This window comes from Salvelinus fontinalis, chromosome 2 (assembly GCF_029448725.1).
Source record: "Salvelinus fontinalis isolate EN_2023a chromosome 2, ASM2944872v1, whole genome shotgun sequence".
NCBI classification, from domain to species: Eukaryota; Metazoa; Chordata; class Actinopteri; order Salmoniformes; family Salmonidae; genus Salvelinus; species Salvelinus fontinalis.
In genome coordinates this window covers 17,164,732-17,180,367 of record NC_074666.1, presented here as the reverse complement: position 1 = coordinate 17,180,367, position 15,636 = coordinate 17,164,732, and the positions used below count along the sequence as shown (strand labels likewise).

At 43.4% G+C, this 15,636-nt stretch overlaps 1 protein-coding gene across 16 annotated transcripts in view; it reads right to left on the bottom strand.

Annotated features, from left to right (window-relative positions):
- Positions 1-356: 356 nt before the first annotated feature.
- LOC129812906 (transcription factor 4-like) overlaps positions 357-15,636 on the bottom strand; it is a 161,552-nt gene continuing 146,272 nt past the window's right edge. For 3 of the 16 annotated variants that reach the window (XM_055864951.1, XM_055864979.1, XM_055864999.1), the window contains 4 exons: positions 12,477-12,639; positions 9,545-9,774; positions 7,979-8,132; positions 357-4,841 (listed from right to left, as the gene is read on the bottom strand). In XM_055864951.1, the coding sequence (XP_055720926.1) occupies positions 7,993-8,132; positions 9,545-9,774; positions 12,477-12,639 (533 nt within the window). In that variant the 3' untranslated portion in view covers positions 357-4,841; positions 7,979-7,992. Of the gene's footprint in view, positions 4,842-7,978; positions 8,133-8,154; positions 9,775-12,476; positions 12,640-15,636 lie in introns of those variants that run through there. The other 13 variants (XM_055864961.1, XM_055864989.1, XM_055865008.1 and 10 more) reach the window with 6 other exon arrangements.

The following is a 15,636-nucleotide window of genomic DNA, read 5'->3' as shown; positions in this document are numbered from 1 at the left end:
ACTTGTCTTTTTGGGGGGAAAATAGGTAAAAAGATTGCAACATTTTTCAATCTTTTCTAACAATATATTAACCTTAATTTCAGATGCTAGGGGCACATTTTAAGATAATCAAACGTTTTAATTAATCTGACAAATTAGGATTTCTTCCCAAGGTATTTAGACTGAATCTATGTGGGAAACTGTAACTCTGACCCGTACTTGTTTAGCGCCACTTGAATACAGCCAGAATATAGTATTTTACAGTATTTTCCCTGCAGACGAGGGTTGCGCTGTCTGTCAACGAGTCGTCGTGGTGCCACACCGAGACATAAAGAACAGTGAGTTGAGAGCTAAGCCATGACACACATACAGTTACGTGCCGTTGATTTTTTTAATGAATATTGGCACCTGGCTAAAATAACCAGACAATTACAAGCAGAATACAACTGAACAAATCAACTCAATTCTCTCTCACTTTCAGCTATTCACCACCAGCACCCCACCCAAAAAGGTCATGAACCCTGTGTATTATGACTTTTTACACATTATTTCTTCAAAAATACAATGAAAAATGGCAATGAGCATGGAGCAATGAAAATAATATTATATACCTTCTTGATATAAACAAACAAAATGCGTGAAAAAAGAAAAAAAAAGAAAAGCGATGATATTGAAACTTTTGACCTCACTACATTTTCAATGTGACATGTTTTCAACACCGATTTTTACTTTTTCATCTTTTAACAAAAAAAAAAACTAATACAACGTATTATCTAAACACAAAATAACAACAGCCTACATGTAAAAATATAACTTTTACAAACACACTTTCAAAATAATGGTCAGTTTGCATTTGTTGCATACAATTGACAAATGTCTGCGTTTCCTTTGACAGCTGAATAGCAGTGAGTGGAGCGTGTTGTAACTTCGGTCCCTTTTGTCCAGTCAGGGACGCCATAGTCAGTCATTGTGATGTCACGGCACCCCAGAGAAGACCGGTCCCTTTTGTCCAGTCAGGGACGCCATAGTCAGTCATTGTGATGTCACGGCACCCCAGAGAAGACCGGTCCCTTTTGTCCAGTCAGGGACGCCATAGTCAGTCATTGTGATGTCACGGCACCCCAGAGAAGACCGGTCCCTTTTGTCCAGTCAGGGACGCCATAGTCAGTCATTGTGATGTCACGGCACCCCAGAGAAGACCGGTCCCTTTTGTCCAGTCAGGGACGCCATAGTCAGTCATTGTGATGTCACGGCACCCCAGAGAAGACCGGTCCCTTTTGTCCAGTCAGGGACGCCATAGTCAGTCATTGTGATGTCACGGCACCCCAGAGAAGACCGGTCCCTTTTGTCCAGTCAGGGACGCCATAGTCAGTCATTGTGATGTCACGGCACCCCAGAGAAGACCGGTCCCTTTTGTCCAGTCAGGGACGCCATAGTCAGTCATTGTGATGTCACGGCACCCCAGAGAAGACCGGTCCCTTTTGTCCAGTCAGGGACGCCATAGTCAGTCATTGTGATGTCACGGCACCCCAGAGAAGACCGGTCCCTTTTGTCCAGTCAGGGACGCCATAGTCAGTCATTGTGATGTCACGGCACGGCACGGCAGAGAAGAAGAACGTCTTGTCTCTTTAAAAGTAACACTGAGATGCCTCTTCAAACCTTCTACCCATCTCTGAGCAAATAATGAATCACCACCAAAACAAACTCTCCTTTGAAAACTGGCACCTTCCTTATTTATATATTGTATATATTTTTACATTTATATATATTGATTTTCAAATAGATTATTTTCCAGTTTCAGTGCCTTGCGTTGATTGGATAACGTAAACCACATTTAAAAACAGCTGCTGACGAATCTCCATACGGCAGCAAGGTGTGGTTTAGTATTTTTTTCATCAACAGAGAAACCAGAACAGACAAAGAATAAGAGAAAGATTAAAAATGAGGAAAAATTCTGTTTTACACATACAACCACACACTGGTACCGAAGACTACAGTGGCTCACGGAAAAGCCGATATTGATAAAAAGCTGATAGCTATAATACAACGCTCAATAACAGACGTGTAGTTCACTATGGAAACAGGCTGAAACTTGTAATAATACAGGAAGGGGTCTGAAACTCGGGGTGCTGGGGCCGCCAGGGGGCTCAACTGACTAAAACAAGGTCTGTTCAGGGACACGCCTTCTAATTACATATAAGCATACAGTACAATTAAATACAGTTTATCCCAAAAATACTTTTTTTTCTCTTTTGACTGTTTTTTTTTTTTTTAATTCCCAGGTCGGAAAAAAACCTGACTGCATAGACCTAATTAAGTAACAGTTCCCTAAGCTTGAATCCTAAAAAGTTCAGATAACGTCCGTCTCCTCATCGCATTTGAATGATATGAACTCTAAAAGGCACATTGGTAGAAGTGAATGTTAAAATTGCATCTCTGGGGCCTTGCAGGGTCTGGGCTTGGGGGTTGGTTGGGGGTAAGGGGGGCAGGAAGGGAGGACTGAGAAGGTGGACAGAGGGGGGTATGAAGTGCTAAACCGGGGTTTATAAATCAGACAAATCATACAAGATGACGGACTGCTCGGTCTCTGGGATATACATCCCCCCCTCTGGCTCGTGCCTTTCCAATGCAGCGTCATCGCCAACCAGGAAGTGACATCACCAACCAGGAAGTGACATCATCCCTGGGAGAGATTCTGGATCCGTCTGTGTGATAAAAACACAGCAAAGGAGACAATCTCTCCACCCTTTCTTTTCTCTCCATCCTTCCTTCATCTGCCTAGTAACGTGGACTAACGAACAGTAACACTACCAACGGCCTGCCCTCCAATCACAAGGGTCCATTTGCTCATCTGCTCCGCCCACGCAAAGGAATGGCCAATGAAAACACATTTGAAATCTGAATCCGGACGTTTGCTGGTTTCGAGTGGGCTGCAAGTATAAGAGGCAGCAATTGTTTGCCTCTATCCACTCTAGTATACAGCCAATTCTAGCCAACTTAGAGCCCCAAAAAACAAAGTGTCATCTTAAAATGGATCTGTTCTGTTTTACATTAGAAATACACTTTTTTTTTTTGTTGTCATTATTGCATGTTTTTACAATATCTTGAAATTCTACATAATGTCTACTTTTCATATTCTTTTTAATACCCTCTCCCGTCTAGACCCGACTGATTTGAGTTTTCATAGATATCTAGCTAACTTGACACGTCAAGGAGTATTTCAGGCACTCTACTGCAAGAGTTTCCACAGTGTGGAGAAGATTGCCATTCGGTTGAGAGGGCTGTGTTCACTAACAGCTCAGTCTGCAACATTGTTAAAAAAAACACAATGATATGTTTGAAATAGTCCCCCAACATCGAGTAGTTGCATCAATTATTATATTATTTTTTCCCTCCATTTAAAAAAAAATCTTTAAGCTATATAATAACAGAAAGAAAGAGGAACAAATGTATTGTACTGTAGTACTGTAGTATATGTATTATCTGTAGTACTGTAGTATTGTAGTACTGTAGAATCTGTTGTACTGTAGTATCTGTAGTACTGTAGTACTGTAGAATCTTAGTACTGTAGTATTTGTAGTACTGTAGTATATGTAGTACTGTGGTATCTGTAATACTGTAGTAGCTGTATTATTTATAGTACTGTATTATCTATAGTACTGTAGTATCTGTAGTATCTATAGTATCTGTAGGATCTATAGTACAGTAGTATCTGTAGGATCTATAGTATCTGTAGGATCTATAGTACAGTAGTCTATGTAGTATATGTAGTACTGTATTATCTATAGTATCTGTACTACTGTGGTATCTGTAGTACAGTAGTCTCTGTAGTATTGTAGTATCTGTAGTAATGGTGTACTGTAGTATATGTAGTACTGTAGTATCTGTAGTACCTGTACTAGTGTAGTTTCTGTACTATTGTAGTAGATGTAGTAATGTTGTACTGTAGTATATGTAGTACTGTAGTATCTGCAGTATTGCAGATTCTGTAGTATTGTTGTACTGTAGTATCTGTAGTTACTGTTGTACTGTAGTACTGTTGTACTGCGTATCTGTAGTATTGTAGTTTCTGTAGTATTGTAGTATATGTAGTACTGTGGTACTGTTGTACTGTAGTATATGTATTATTGTAGTTTATGTAGTATCGGTAGTACTGTTGTACTGTAGTATCTGTAGTACTGTAGTTACTGTAGTATTGTAGTATATGTAGTACTGTGGTACTGTTGTACTGTAGTATATGTAGTATTGTAGTTTCTGTAGTATTGTAGTATATGTAGTACTGTGGTACTGTTGTACTGTAGTATATGTATTATTGTAGTATCGGTAGTACTGTTGTACTGTAGTATCTGTAGTACTGTAGTTACTGTAGTATTGTAGTACTGTGGTACTGTAGTATCTGTAGTATTGTAGTTTCTGTAGTATTGTAGTACTGTGGTACTGTTGTACTGTAGTATATGTATTATTGTAGTATCTGTAGTACTGTTGTACTGTAGTACTGTTGTACTGCAGTATCTGTAGTATTGTAGTTTCTGTAGTATTGTAGTACTGTGGTACTGTTGTACTGTAGTATATGTATTATTGTAGTATCGGTTGTACTGTTGTACTGTAGTATCTGTAGTACTGTAGTTACTGTAGTATTGTACTATCTGTTATGTTGTTCCATAGCCAATATACATTTGGGTTCATTTATTTCTACAGAATACAAAAGACAGGTGGTCAGGGCAAGATATTGGTCAGATCAGGTGGTCAGATCGATCGATCGTTGATTGACGTGATCGGTTGATTGATTGGTTCAGGAAATAAGAGAATGCTGTCAAAGGAAGTGGTCACTCATCATCTTGATGAACTCCGGGAGCTTGGACCTATAGGAAGACAGAAGGGGTTAGACACAGCTGTTACCTGGACAAACCAACACACACGACACGACACGACACGGCACGACACGACACACACGCACGCACGCACGCACGCACGCACGCACGCACGCACGCACGCACGCACACACACACACACACACACACACACACACACACACACACACACACACACACACACACACACACACACACACATAAACAAATGAGAAGAAACAAAAAGGATTAGCTTCTGTATCTGTGTTCCTGTGTACCTGTGTACCTGTGTTCCACTGTCTGATCAGCTTCTGTACCTGTGTACCTGTGTTCCACTGTCTGATTAGCTTCTGTACCTGTGTACCTGTGTTCCACTGTCTGATTAGCTTCTGTACCTGTGTTCCTGTGTTCCACTGTCTGATTAGCTTCTGTACCTGTGTACCTGTGTTCCACTGTCTGATTAGCTTCTGTACCTGTGTTCCACTGTCTGATTAGCTTCTGCACCTGTGTACCTGTGTTCCACTGTCTGATTAGCTTATGTACCTGTGTTCCACTGTCTGATTAGCTTCTGTACCTGTGTACCTGTGTTCCACTGTCTGATTAGCTTCTGTACCTGTGTTCCACTGTCTGATTAGCTTCTGTACCTGTGTTCCTGTGTTCCACTGTCTGATTAGCTTCTGTACCTGTGTACCTGTGTTCCACTGTCTGATTAGCTTCTGTACCTGTGTTCCACTGTCTGATTAGCTTCTGCACCTGTGTTCCACTGTCTGATTAGCTTCTGTACCTGTGTACCTGTGTTCCACTGTCTGATTAGCTTCTGCACCTGTGTTCCACTGTCTGATTAGCTTCTGTACCTGTGTACCTGTGTTCCACTGTCTGATTAGCTTCTGTACCTGTGTACCTGTGTACCTGTGTACCTGTGTTCCACTGTCTGATTAGCTTCTGTACCTGTGTACCTGTGTACCTGTGTTCCACTGTCTGATTAGCTTCTGTACCTGTGTACCTGTGTTCCACTGTCTGATTAGCTTCTGCACCTGTGTTCCACTGTCTGATTAGCTTCTGTACCTGTGTACCTGTGTTCCACTGTCTGATTAGCTTCTGCACCTGTGTTCCACTGTCTGATTAGCTTCTGTACCTGTGTTCCACTGTCTGAATAGCTTCTGTACCTGTGTACCTGTGTTCCACTGTCTGATTAGCTTCTGCACCTGTGTACCTGTGTTCCACTGTCTGATTAGCTTCTGCACCTGTGTTCCACTGTCTGATTAGCTTCTGTACCTGTGTTCCTGTGTTCCACTGTCTGATTAGCTTCTGTACCTGTGTACCTGTGTTCCACTGTCTGATTAGCTTCTGTACCTGTGTACCTGTGTTCCACTGTCTGATTAGCTTCTGCACCTGTGTTCCACTGTCTGATTAGCTTCTGTACCTGTGTACCTGTGTACCTGTGTACCTGTGTTCCACTGTCTGATCAGCTTCTGTACCTGTGTACCTGTGTTCCACTGTCTGATTAGCTTCTGCACCTGTGTTCCTGTGTTCCACTGTCTGATTAGCTTCTGTACCTGTGTACCTGTGTTCCACTGTCTGATTAGCTTCTGTACCTGTGTTCCACTGTCTGATTAGCTTCTGCACCTGTGTACCTGTGTTCCACTGTCTGATTAGCTTCTGTACCTGTGTTCCACTGTCTGATTAGCTTCTGTACCTGTGTACCTGTGTTCCACTGTCTGATTAGCTTCTGTACCTGTGTTCCACTGTCTGATTAGCTTCTGTACCTGTGTTCCTGTGTTCCACTGTCTGATTAGCTTCTGTACCTGTGTACCTGTGTTCCACTGTCTGATTAGCTTCTGTACCTGTGTTCCACTGTCTGATTAGCTTCTGCACCTGTGTTCCACTGTCTGATTAGCTTCTGTACCTGTGTACCTGTGTTCCACTGTCTGATTAGCTTCTGCACCTGTGTTCCACTGTCTGATTAGCTTCTGTACCGGTGTACCTGTGTTCCACTGTCTGATTAGCTTCTGTACCTGTGTACCTGTGTACCTGTGTACCTGTGTTCCACTGTCTGATTAGCTTCTGTACCTGTGTACCTGTGTACCTGTGTACCTGTGTTCCACTGTCTGATTAGCTTCTGTACCTGTGTACCTGTGTTCCACTGTCTGATTAGCTTCTGCACCTGTGTTCCACTGTCTGATTAGCTTCTGTACCTGTGTACCTGTGTTCCACTGTCTGATTAGCTTCTGCACCTGTGTTCCACTGTCTGATTAGCTTCTGTACCTGTGTTCCACTGTCTGAATAGCTTCTGTACCTGTGTACCTGTGTTCCACTGTCTGATTAGCTTCTGCAGAATTCTGAAGAATCTAAAATCTAAAATATATTTAGATTTTTTTTTGGTTACTACATGATTCCATATGTGTTATTTCATAGTTTTGATGTCTTCGCCACTTTTGACTGTTAATGTATATTATACTACTGTCAAACCTGGATTCTGTCTCATAGTTTCTGCACAACATTCAACTATAGACAGTGAAACAATAAACACAATACATCACATCACAATCAAAACCACACGATGGGTTTTCACTGAGTTTCACTTGATGAAGCTAAAGCAAGTCAACTACACACACACAGCGGAAACACACAATGAGCACACACACACACTAAAAGCACACTTACTGCTAATCTGCTGTTCAAATGTACCCAGCGGTTTTGTATCAATAGATTTGAGGGTTTGTGGAGTCAGCCGACCCCCAGACAACAATGCAACTCCGCCTGTTCAATTTCAATCCATTTGGACTCAAGTGTACAAGGGAGAAATTGTCCTAATTTGTACTGTAATTCTGCCCCCCCAAAAAGTGTATCATTTATATGGGATGCGAGCGTAGACAACACAATGCTGTTATCCATTTACACAATGCAGAGCTTTTGGCCGAGTCACCGTGGAGGACTGATAACAAATATGTCTTCTCTTGTTAAAAGCCTGTATTATTGCATATTACTTGTCTTTTTGGTAGTGATTTCTTAGCAAATGGAGGCAGAATGTTAAACATTATATACACCAATTTAATTTTCTTTGTTTTTTTGGGGGGGGGGGGGGTTAATGGTAAGTTATGGTACACGTGTTTTCACAGCAGATTAGTTTAAAGTGAATATCTTCTGACCATTTAGGGGGGTTTTACATTTGTCCCATTGGGTTTGAGGCGTCCCCCATGGCGTGGTGCGGCCCGGCCAGGGAGAGAGCCGCTCCGCCGTCCGACGAGCCCTTCTCCTCCTCACGTCTCTTCAGACACGCCGCCTTAGGGTTCAGGTTCCTCTCTAGAGACACGGACATGGACAGGTACACACAGCACGGACCCACGCACACACACACACACACACACACACACACACACACACACACACACACACACACACACACACACACACACACACACACACACACACACACACACACACACACACACACACACACACACACACACACACACGAGCAAGAAAACATAGACACAAGTAAGTGTTTAAGAACTGAGGCAGCGCCACCGTGTGGATCTGAGAAGATATTGCTCTATAAGTCCTGTTAAATTATGGAACCAATCTCAACTTCCACTTAAATCAGATTTTCCACTAATTAATGCACTGACATCAATAGGAAACTAAGTGAAAATTCGACTTAAGGGGGAAGTTTAGATTCAGCCACAGCCAGGCCTAAAGAATAATGCACCCTGGTGTGTGTTGGTGTGTGTGTGTGTGTGTTTGTCTGTATTGTCTCTGACCTCTGATTTGCTGCTCCAGGCTCAGTAGGTGTGTGTGTGTGTATGTGTGTGTAGTAGTAGTAGTAACAGTACTAGTACCCCGAAATGGATTTATAAAGTACTACTACTGTTACTACTACTGCTACTACTACTACTATACTACTACTGCTGCTACTGCCACTACTACTAATACTACTGCTACTACTACTACTATACGACTTCTATACTACTACTACTACTACTGCTACTGCCCCTACTACTACTGCTACTACTACTACTACTACTACTACTATACTACTACTACTATACTACTACTACTACTACTACTACTGCTACTACTACTACTACTAATGCCACTACTATTACTAATGCCACTACTACTACACACACACACACACACCCACACATACTGAGCCACATACTGAGCCAGGAGCAGCAAGGACATCTTGTGTGTACTGTGTAAGTGTCTATATGTCTGTCTATGTGTGTGTCTGTCTGTCTGTCTGTGTGTGTCTGTCTGACGTGTGTGTGTGTGTCTGTGTGTCTGTCTGTCTGTCTGTGTGTCTGTGTGTCTGTCTGTCTGTCTGTCTGTCTGTCTGTCTGTGTGTGTGTCTGTCTGACGTGTGTGTGTGTCTGTCTGTCTGTGTGTGTGTGTCTGTCTGACCTGTGTGTGTGTCTGTCTGTGTGTGTGTGTGTCTGTCTGTCTGTGTGTGTGTGTCTGTCTGACGTGTCTGTATGTGTCTGTCTGACGTGTGTGTGTCTGTCTATGTGTGTGTCTGTCTATGTGTGTGTCTGTGTGTGTGTGTGTCTTTCTGTGTGTGTGTGTGTCTGTCTTTCTGTGTGTCTGTCTGTCTGACGTGTCTGTATGTGTCTGTCTGACGTGTGTGTGTCTGTCTATGTGTGTGCCTATATATGTATGCGTACAGTATAGGTGTGTATATGTATATATATATATGTGTGTGTCAGGTCCCTTGCCTCTGACTTGCTGCTCCAGACTCAGTATGACGGCCACGGCCTGATGCAGTATGAGCAGTTTGGTCTGTGGCTTGTCACTCTTCAGGTGCAGCTGCACCATACGCCCCAGCTCCTTGAAAGCCTCGTTGATGTCCCGGACACGGAGCCGCTCCCGGGCGTTGTTGGCCATCCTGCGTTCCTTCTCGCGTTCGATCTTCTGCTCCGGAGACAAGTCCTCGTCATCCGCGTTACTGTGGGACCGATATGGGGGACTGATCAGCACCAGCGAAACCACTAAAACCCAACGCTTACCCACGCTACGCCATTTTGAAATGGCGGCACATCGGATGAAGCCGGGTTCAGTCTGAATCTCTGTTTATAGGAGTTGTGATGCCTATCCATTTACCTGTGCAACGTAGACACAATTCATTCAGGAAGTATTTACACTCTTTGACTTTTTTTCCACATTTTGATGTTGTTACAGTCTGAATTAAACATTTATTAAATTGAGATTATTTGTCACTGGTCTACACACACAATACCCCATCATTTCAAAGTGGAATTATGTTTTTTGAATTTTGTACAAATGTATTGAAAATGTAAAGCTAGAAATGTCCTGAGTCAATAAGTATTCAACCCCTTTGTTATGGCGATGCCTAAATAAGCACAGGAGTAAAAATGTGCTGAACAAGTCACATAATAAGTTACATGGAATCACTCTGTGAGCAATAATAGTGTTTAACATGATTTTGGAATGACTACCCCCATCTCTGTACCCCCACACAAACAATTATCTGTAAGGTCCTTCAGTCGAGCAGTGAATTTCAAACACAGATTCATTCACAAAGACCAGGGAGGTTTTTCAATGCCTGGCAAAGAAGGGCACCTAAAAAATCAGACATTGAATATCCCTTTTAGCATGGTGAAGTTATTAATTACACGTTGGATGGTGTATCAATACACCCAGTCACTACAAAGATACAGGAGTCCTTCCGAACTCAGTTGCCTGGGAGGAAGGAAACCGCTCCGTAATTTCACCATGAGACCAATGGTGACATTAAAACAGTTACAGAGTTGAATGGCTGTGATAGGAGAAAACTGAATGGATCAACAACATTGTAGTAACAATACTAACCTTATTGACAGAGTGAAAAGAAGGAAGCCAGTACAGAATACAAATATTCTAAAACACTCATCCTGTTTGCAACAAGGCACTAAAGTAATACTGCAAAAGATGTGGCAAAGAAATGCACCTTTTTCCCTGAATACAAAGTGTTATGTTAGGGGAAAATCCAACACAACACATTACTCAGTACCACTTTCCATATTTTCAAGTATAGTGGTGACTGCATCATGTTATGGGTATGCTTGTCATCGTTAAGGACTAGGGAGTTTTTCAGGATAAAAAAGAAAAGGAATGCACAGGCAAAATCCCAGAGGAAAATCTGGTTCAGTCTGCTTTCTACCAGACACTGGGAGATGAATTCAACCATCAGCAGGACAACAACCTAAAACACAAGGCCAAATCTACACTGGGGTTGCTTACAAATAAAACAGTTATGGTTCCTGAATGTTACAACTTAAATCTACTTGAAAATCTATGGCAAGACCTGAAAATGGTTTTCTAGCAACGATCAACAACCAATTTGACAGAGCTTGAATAATTTTCACAATCCAGGTGTGGGATTGAGATTTACCCAGAAAGACTCACAGCTGTAATCACTGGCGAAGGTAAAGTATTGACTCAGGGGTATGAATACTTATTGTAAAATTAAATATTTCTCTATTTCATTTTCAATAAAGTTGGAAAACATTTCTAAAAACATGTTTTTATCTTCATCATTATGGAGTATTATGTGTAGATGGGTGACAAAACAAATACACAACACAAAATGTAGAATAAAGTCAAAAATTGTGAATATTTCTGAAGACACTGCATATATAGTAGACGGTGTTGGAACCTGAAACAATTAATTTCCATTCTATTTTCAATTATTCGATGCATCTAATTTAATTTGTTCAATGCATCAATCGGTAAAATGTTCAATTGTTTAATGCATCTATTTTAATTCGTTTAATAAATCTATTTTCAATCGTTCACTTAATATATTTGAAATCGTTGAAATGTTCAATCGTTCAGGGCATCTATTTTCAACCCTTCAATGCATATAGACAGAGGGTGGGAGGGAGGGTAGGAGACATCTTTGTCCAATCGTTTCATCACGATAATCTGGGGTTGGGTCCGAATTAGTCTGATTGGATCAGTCCAGGTGGAAGGTCTATAAACGTTGTGACGTCACAGAGTTTATCCTGGGATGGGCTGGAGCCCCAAGTGCATTTTGGGAATGAGGAAGTGGGGATTCTACTCTGGTGTGTGAGAAACAGCTAAAACACGGCTCAAGACCGAGGACTGGACTGGACTGGACCGTCTGGCTTCAGATACACTCAAAGGACTACATTTGGAGCAATCGATGTGTTTGTGTACCAGTGGAGGCTGTAGAGGGGAGGACGGCTCGTAATAATGTCTGGAACGGAGCAAAACCATGTGTTTGATGTATTCGATTCCATTCCATGGATTCCGCTCCAGCCTTTAACACGAGCCCATCCTCTCCAATGAAGGTGCCACCAACCTGAGTAGTGTACATATACTGTGTGTGTGTGTATTCTGTATAGTATGCAGGTTTATGTGATTGTTGAGAAACTACCATACAGCTGTAATTGTATGGCTTTAAATAACTGTCATAATATGTATGTAGTCTATTGACTAGACAGGAATGTCACCGTTTGCTATGTAAGTGAGTATATTTGAGTGTGTTTCACTTTGTAGATTATCAGCCTCTTTGTTGTCGTTTTTCGTTTGTTTATTTAGCTGTCCCCCAAATCACACAGTTCACTTCATCAAAATCCGTTGTTAGGGGAATTTAAATGAAGCGAGCGTTGCCGACACGGTTACCTAGATCTTGACCTATCAATAGACTTGAGGTCCTTGTTGTCGGACTCCTCCTTCTTGGCCTCCATAGATCTGGCATCCTGCAGGTTCTCATCCCCCTCATCCTCCGACTTGATCTCTGACGAGATGGACGAGGTGCTCTGGCCCTGGAGACCACTGGAGAGAGCTGGGGAGGGGAGAGGGGAGGAGAAGAGGGAGGGAGGAGAGAGGGGAAGGAAGGAGGAGAGATGGGGGTGAGGAAAGAGGAGAGAGAAGGAATATATATATTAAAGCCACAAACCATTTTTCAGCTAAACAATAGCCCCGCCATTCGGTTTGTTCTTTTGTACATTTGAGACATTAGGTTTATTCTAGTGGTGCCAGACATACAGACAGACAGACAGACAGACATAATTTATACTAGTGGTGCCAGACAGTCAGATAGACAGACAGACAGACATAGTTTATTCTAGTGGTGCCAGCCAGCCAGCCAGCCAGCCAGCCAGACAGACAGACATACAGACAGATAGTTTATACTAGTGGTGTCAGACAGACAGACAGAGATTTTATACTAGTGGTGCCAGACAGATAGACAGACAGACATACAGAGAGAGAGTTTATACTAGTGGTGCCAGACAGATAGACATACAGACAGTTTATACTAGTGGTGCCAGACAGATAGACAGACACTACTTTATTCTAGTGGTGCCAGACAGACATACACTACTTTATTCTAGTGGTGCCAGACAGACAGACAGACACTACTTTATTCTAGTGGTGCCAGACATACATACATACAGACAGACATACATACAGACAGACAGACAGACAGACAGACAGACAGACAGACACTACTTTATACTAGTGGTGCCAGACAGACAGACAGACACTACTTTATTCTAGTGGTGCCAGACAGACAGACAGACAGACAGACAGACACTACTTTATTCTAGTGGTGCCAGACAGACAGACAGACAGACAGACAGACAGACAAACACTACTTTATTCTAGTGGTGCCAGACAGGTAGACAGACAGACAGACAGACAGACACTACTTTTATATTTCCCTTTCCCTTCACAATGTGTGTGTGTGTGTGTCTGTGTGTGTCTGTGTGTGTGTGTGTGTGTGTGTGTGTGTGTGTGTGTGTCTGTGTGTGTGTGTGTGTGTGTGTGTGTGTGCTTGGCATGCCTGCCTCTGTGTAAAGAGTGTCTACCAGGCACAATCATCCTCTGTTTCATCCGCATTAGGGGGGAGGAGGGGGAGACTGAGGGAGGGGGGAGGGGGGAAGAGGGGAGGAGACAGAGGGAGGTGGATGAGACAGTGGGGGGGGGGGGGAGACAGAGTGAGGGGGGAGGAGACATCGTGAGGGTGAGGAGGGGGGAGACAGAGGGAGTGTCTGCTCTGCGGACACAAAAGGGGTCTGAACCCCTCTCACTATCCAGCTGGAGAATACAGCTGTCTCTTTGTTTGACGTCATTCTGTGGGCCGGTGCCAAAATTCCTGTCAACATAAAAACACTGTTCCCACACTCTCACACTCTCTCTCTCTCTCTCACACACACACACACACACACACACACACACACACACACACACACACACACACACACACACACACACACACACACACACACACACACACACACACACACACACACACACACACACACATACACACACACACACACACACACACACACTCTCTTGCACAGACACAGCCTCCCTCAAAATGCCCTCAATGTCTCGATCACAGAGAGGAAGACAAACAAAATGGTGGCCTGGCTGCTGCCAGCTTCTATACTATATGTGGGGCTGTATCTATAACCTGGCTGCTGCCAGCTTCTATACTATATGTGGGGCTGTATCTCTAACCTGGCTGCTGCCAGCTTCTATACTATATGTGGGGCTGTATCTCTAACCTGGCTGCTGCCAGCTTCTATACTATATGTGGGGCTGTATCTCTAAGCTGACTGCTGCCAGCTTCTATACTATATGTGGGGCTGTATCTCTAACCTGGCTGCTGCCAGCTTCTATACTATATGTGGGGCTGTATCTCTAGAGAAACTAGAGGGAAGGAGACCAGTGGTGACTGAGAAACTAGAGAGAAGGAGACCAGTGGTGACTGAGAAACTAGAGGGAAGGAGACCAGTGGTGACTGAGAAACTAGAGAGAAGGAGACCAGTGGTGACTGAGACAGATAAACTAGAGGGAAGGAGACCAGTGGTGACTGAGAAACTAGAGAGAAGGAGACCAGTGGTGACTGAGAAACTAGAGGGAAGGAGACCAGTGGTGACTGAGAAACTAGAGGGAAGGAGACCAGTGGTGACTGAGAAACTAGAGAGAAGGAGACCAGTGGTGACTGAGAAACTAGAGGGAAGGAGACCAGTGGTGACTGAGAAACTAGTGGGAAGGAGACCAGTGGTGACTGAGAAACTAGAGGGAAGGAGACCAGTGGTGACAGAGAAACTAGAGGGAAGGAGACCAGTGGTGACTGAGAAACTAGAGGGAAGGAGACCAGTGGTGACAGAGAAACTAGAGGGAAGGAGACCAGTGGTGACTGAGAAACTAGAGGGAAGGAGACCAGTGGTGACTGAGAAACTAGAGGGAAGGAGACCAGTGGTGACTGAGAAACTAGAGGGAAGGAGACCAGTGGTGACTGAGACAGAGAAACTAGAGGGAAGGAGACCAGTGGTGACAGAGAAACTAGAGGGAAGGAGACCAGTGGTGACTGAGACAGAGAAACTAGAGGGAAGGAGACCAGTGGTGACTGAGAAACTAGAGAGAAGGAGACCAGTGGTGACAGAGAAACTAGAGGGAAGGAGACCAGTGGTGACTGAGAAACTAGAGGGAAGGAGACCAGTGGTGACTGAGAAACTAGTGGGAAGGAGACCAGTGGTGACAGAGAAACTAGAGGGAAGGAGACCAGTGGTGACTGAGAAACTAGAGGGAAGGAGACCAGTGGTGACTGAGAAACTAGTGGGAAGGAGACCAGTGGTGACTGAGAAACTAGAGGGAAGGAGACCAGTGGTGACTGAGAAACTAGTGGGAAGGAGACCAGTGGTGACTGAGAAACTAGAGGGAAGGAGACCAGTGGTGACTGAGAAACTAGAGAGAAGGAGACCAGTGGTGACTGAGAAACTAGAGGGAAGGAGACCAGTGGTGACTGAGAAACTAGAGGGAAGGA